Source organism: Echinops telfairi, unplaced genomic scaffold, assembly GCF_000313985.2.
Source record: "Echinops telfairi isolate 266 unplaced genomic scaffold, ASM31398v2 ScPeMD7_2291;HRSCAF=2852, whole genome shotgun sequence".
NCBI classification, from domain to species: Eukaryota; Metazoa; Chordata; class Mammalia; order Afrosoricida; family Tenrecidae; genus Echinops; species Echinops telfairi.
In genome coordinates, this window is record NW_022106189.1 from 8,111,818 (window position 1) to 8,117,133 (window position 5,316).

Below are 5,316 nucleotides of genomic sequence, written 5' to 3' on the forward strand. Positions count from 1 at the left end.
TCCAGAAGGCCTACTTCCCCAACAACCTCACAACATCCCGCCTATTTTACTCCACTGTTATCTGCTTGCCCCTAAGAGTACTTACACCAGCAACTCTCACTTTAGTAATAACCAGGACAACACATCAACCATTCAAATACTTGGAGAGTAAAACTTTAAATTGTGTGATCGGAATCTTGACCTCCAAAACAAATTTAAAGTGACAAAAGTCGTTTGTGTTTCAAATTTAGGAACTACTTACAGAAAGCTTTTCTGGGTTGATCCAGTTATTTTCCGGAAACTGCACATCAAACTTTATGTAGAGATCACCCTTTTCAAAGGGATTACGATACTGCGGCATCCCTTCACCTCGAACTACACGAACGCATCCTATCATTTATGTAAGAGATAATGGCTTTAGGATTTTTCACCCAAAAAAGCAAAGCTGTTCAGTAATAATGAGTCACCCATTATTAAACACTACAAATTGTTAAACTCATAAAAACCTAAATTACTCCACTAAAACCAAACTGTCAAGTTGATTTTCAATTTACAAAGCTATACATCAGTATAGGAACAGTCTGATCTTTCTCCTATCCTACAGAGTGGATGGTGGGTTTGAACCAATGACCATGTGGCTAGGGACTAGAAAACCAAACTGCTATGGAATCAATTCTGACTCATAGGACAGAACAGAATGGCCCCTGAGAGTTTCTGAGACTGTGGCTCTTTATAGGAGTAAGAAAGCACCTGGTGGTTTCAAACTGCTGATCATGCGGTTAACAGCCCAACATCAAACTCACAGCACCATCAGGCCTCCTCTAGAACCTGGATTAGGTAAAATTAAAATCTTAACATAAGGCTTACCTGGTTCAATTACTTTGCCAGGGGGATATTTCACCATAATCTGACGGGCATCAAGGTGCTTAAAGGTGAACTGAAATCCACAGAGAGCTTCAACAAGTCCTATCTTATATGTCATATGCAAATCATTGCCATCTCTCTGGAACACCTACATATAAAAAACACATTAAAAAACATTATACAACCACAGCCTGTTGTGCTGTGTACCTTGAATCAATTTCAAACTCTTAATTCTAATCACTCACTGCAAAATCCAAATTGCCACCATACCTAATTCCCTAAATTTTTATTAAAGTTAGCCACCCCCAGAAACTTCAGTTAGGAAAGCATTAGAAGTAGGAGTCATGACAAAGCTAAGGCCCCAACAGTACCAGACATTATCTAAGTACATAGACGTTCCAGCTGGCCTTGGCACCATAGGCTCACAGCAGAACCCTGTGCAGATGTGATCCTGTAAAAAGCTCAAGCAGTCAAACAGCCAGTAAAGTCCAGAGTCTCAAGTCTAGGTTTCACACGGACGTAAGCTATACAGAGAGTGCTAAAACTGCCTTATTCAATATTATCCTATTAGTATTTGGAGACTGTAATACAAGGAGAAGCACAAAAATCATAGAAACCTTTAATAAAAAAAGACAAAAATGTGAAGCTGTTTTCTCAACGTTTCTTCCATCTAGGTCTATATACTTTTGAAGGCAGCGACTCCAGCTCTCCTCCCCCTGCAGTACTTGGCATGTTTCAATTTACACCATGTCAAAGGACCCTCTGGGCATCTTAAGAGGACTCATGTTAGACTCCTTCGCAATATTCTTTGAGTTTGGAGAACAAATGGAAGTCTAAAGGGGAAAGATCAGGGATGCAGAAAATAGGGTAAGTTTTCCCAACAAAATTCTCATAAGCCAGCCATGCTTCCCTCTAAGCTACACTATTGAGATAGGAAAATAATAGTTCTCAGTGTAACTTTCCTGGTCTTTTTCTCACCAATTAGTTTTCAATTTTCTTAAAACTTCTAATAAGTCCCCTTGATTGCCTTGTGTCCTTCAAGAAAGTCTATTTAAGATTATCCATTTGAGATCCCCAAATAGTTACCAAAACGTTCTGGACCAGAAGGTGTCCTCAGAAATGGATGATCTGACTAGGGTTTTTTTTTTCTTCCAAAAGGCACCCAAAGAGATTAATCGGTCTTCAGCCATACACTGATGGCAGAGACATGTTTGAACACATTTTATTAAGAATAAACATATGCACATATGAACTACAAATGTTAAATTAAAAAAAAAAACACTTAATGGCTTATCTTTGTACCATTAAGTTCTGAGCTCTTAATGTGTAGAAAAAAATAAAATTTCACACATGCTTAATTTTTACAAATACAAATCCACATCTAAATTTTGAAATCATCTCAAGAATAGATTAGATGCATTGAACACAATGAACAAAGACGAGACAAGTAGTGGGATAACATCAAAGATATGATATATGAAGAAAGCAAAATGCAATTTAAGAGACAGGAAAGAAAGAAAAGACCAAAACATGAAGACAGAAAAGCTAAAGCATTTTTAAGAAATGATGACGGAAAGGAGATGAATAGAAAAGTTCAAAGGTCAACACCAGAAGACACAATATTATAATGCACACCTGGAGTTAGAAAACCAAAAAAGAAAAATATCTAGGCATTTCCTAAAGCTGAAAGGACCCAAAGAAACGGGGGAAGAAAAAAAAAAATCAAGCAACTAGTTGCAATAGAAGAATTTTATGGATGAAATACTGAATGATCTATGAGGCACCAAAAGAAAATGGAATGAATATACAGTCACTATACAAAAAATAGATTAGTCAATATTCATTTGAAGGAACTTATGCTAAGAACCAAAATTACTACAGGAAGAAGGCTAAGCTGCACTAATGGTGTTGGCAAAAACAGGCCTCCAGGAATTGATGGAATATCAAATAAAATGTTTCAACAAATGGATTCAGCACAATGGGTACTCACTTATCTTGTCAAGAAATTTGGAAAACCTGGCCAACTGATTAGAAGAGACCATTATTTGTGCCAATTCCAAAGAAAGGTGACCCAAAGGAACATGGAAATGATCATAAATCACCATCATAATGCAAGTAACATTTTGCTGAAGATAACTAAAAAATAATTGCATCAGTACACTGACAGTGAATCGACAGATTCAAGATAGAATCAGAAGAGGCCATGGGAAGAAGGACAGAAAACAGAACACCAGAAAGATGTTCACTTGTGCTTTACTGACTATGCAAAGGCAGGTTCATAATTAAGACTAGGGGGAAAAAAAAGACTAGGGATAATACTGTAAATATTCCAAAACATTTCATTGTAGACAAGAGAAAGCTATATATAGACCAAGATTAGTTGATCAAACATCATCTTTACAAAAGCTTTTGCTTAGGTTTTTTCAGAATCTTAAGACACATCTAAACATTTTCTGGAGCTGAGTTAATGGACTTAAAGACCCCACAGACTAAAGAGACACCAAGGTTAGCTAACAGTCAGAAAATACCATATATACTCGAGTATAAGTCGACCTGGATATCAGCCAAGGCACCTAATTTTACCACAAAAACGGCATTAAAAATGTGCTGGAAAACTTGGCTTATACACGAGTATATACAGTAATAATATTCTAGATTAAGAAGCCTTGTGGTGTAATGGTTATACACTCGGCTGCTAACCATAGGTCGGCAGTTTGAAACCACCAGCTGCTCTGTGGGAGAAAGACGAGGCTTTCTAATCTCGTAAAGAGTTAGTCTTGGAAACTCACAGGGGCAGTTCTATGCTGCCCTATATGGTTGCTGAGTTGGCATCAACTTGATGGCAGTGAATCTGGTTTAGAGTTTTGGTATGTTCTAGTTAGGTGAGTACTCTTGAGTCTTAAAAGCTTGAAAGCAACCATTTAAGAAACAGCCATTTTCCCATCTGCACAAAAGAAAACTAAAGAGACCCAAAGTCTTGAAGAAGCAATTAGCCCACAAGACTAAAGCTCACTATAGCTTTTGCAGACCTGAGACCAGAATTTAATGATGTCTGACTACCACTACCAACCACTCTGACCAGGGACACAATAGAAGATCCAGGTTAGAAGAGGGGGGAAAAACAAATAACAAAATGATTTTTTAAAAGCGCTCATAAAAAAGACAAGACTTAACTAAATTGTCAATTCAGTTAACAGCTGAATTGATAAAGACTACAAGAACCCGAGACCATTGCCTTTAGACAACCTTTCAACCTAGAACTGAAGTCATTTCCAGAAGTCACATTTTAGTTCGACAATAGATAGGCCTATAAAATAACACTTGTGAGGAATATGTGCCTTAGAATAAGCAATTACACACCAACTGGGTAATAGCTGCCTAAAAGAAAATAAAGCAAGCAGGAGCAGGGAAAGAGTAGTGATGGAAACAAGAAAGGCAGTGTAGATGTGGTGGTAACAGTAACCTGAGGATAGCAACCAATATCACGGAACAATTTATGCACAAAGTGTTGAACAGTAAACTAATCTACCGTGTAAACTTTCATCTAAAGAATATAATGTTTTTGTTTTTTAAAAGGCTTTATTATAAGGATAGGGAATATTATGTTCTTGGTTAGGAGAGATCAAACTTTAATTCTAATAAAAAAAATAGTAACAATTTTATGTTGTTTTTAGAAGTGGGGAAGAATCTCCAAAAACACATTGCCATCCATTCAATTCAGACTCAGTGACCCTATAGGGCAGGGTACAACTGCCCAATTGTGGTTTTCCACGACTATAACTCTTATCAGGAGTAGGAAGCCTCATCTGTCTCCTGTTGAACAACTGATAATTTTGAACTGCAGACTTCAAGGTGTAGCAGTCCAACAAGTAACCAACTATGCCACAAGAGCTCCCCGGAGAGGAAAAAGATTCTAAACAATATTGGTACTAAAGTTCCAAAGAGAGATCGCAAGAAAGTACCCAAAATTTGTTTTGCAAAACAAGATTACTCACCAGGGGGTACTCACTCTTTAGAATAATCAATCATTTGTGATAAAAAGGGCAGCATTTACCCAAGGACAAAGTTCAGAAGGGTGAAGAGAGGAGTAGAAATACAAATAGGAAATACAGGGGAAGGCAGAAGTGGACATGTGATGTTACATTGCAGGAATGGCAATCAATGACATGAAACAAAATCATTTATGAATTATTGAATGGAAAATTGACTCACTTTGTAAACCTTCACCCAATTTGGGAGAAGGGAGATGTCAGACAGTGCAAGATATGATAAAATAATAATTTATAAATTATCAAGGGTTCATGAGGGAGTGGGGAGGAGGGAGCGGGAAGGGAGGGGGGAAAATGAGGAACTGATGCCAAGGGCTTAAATGGAGAGGAAATATTTTGAGAATGATGAGGGCAATGAATGTACAAATGTGCTTTACACAATTGATGCATGTATGGATTGTGATAAGAGTTGTATGAGCCCCTA

General features: G+C 37.4%; 1 protein-coding gene across 1 annotated transcript in view; it reads right to left on the reverse strand.

Moving 5' to 3' along the window:
* DNAJA2 (DnaJ heat shock protein family (Hsp40) member A2) overlaps positions 1-5,316 on the reverse strand; it is an 18,719-nt gene that overhangs the window by 2,394 nt on the left and 11,009 nt on the right. Inside the window, exons 7-8 of the mRNA XM_004704698.2 lie at positions 847-991; positions 242-369 (exon numbers count right to left, since the gene is read on the reverse strand). Coding sequence (XP_004704755.1) covers positions 242-369; positions 847-991 — 273 coding nt within the window. The remainder of the gene's footprint in view (positions 1-241; positions 370-846; positions 992-5,316) is intronic.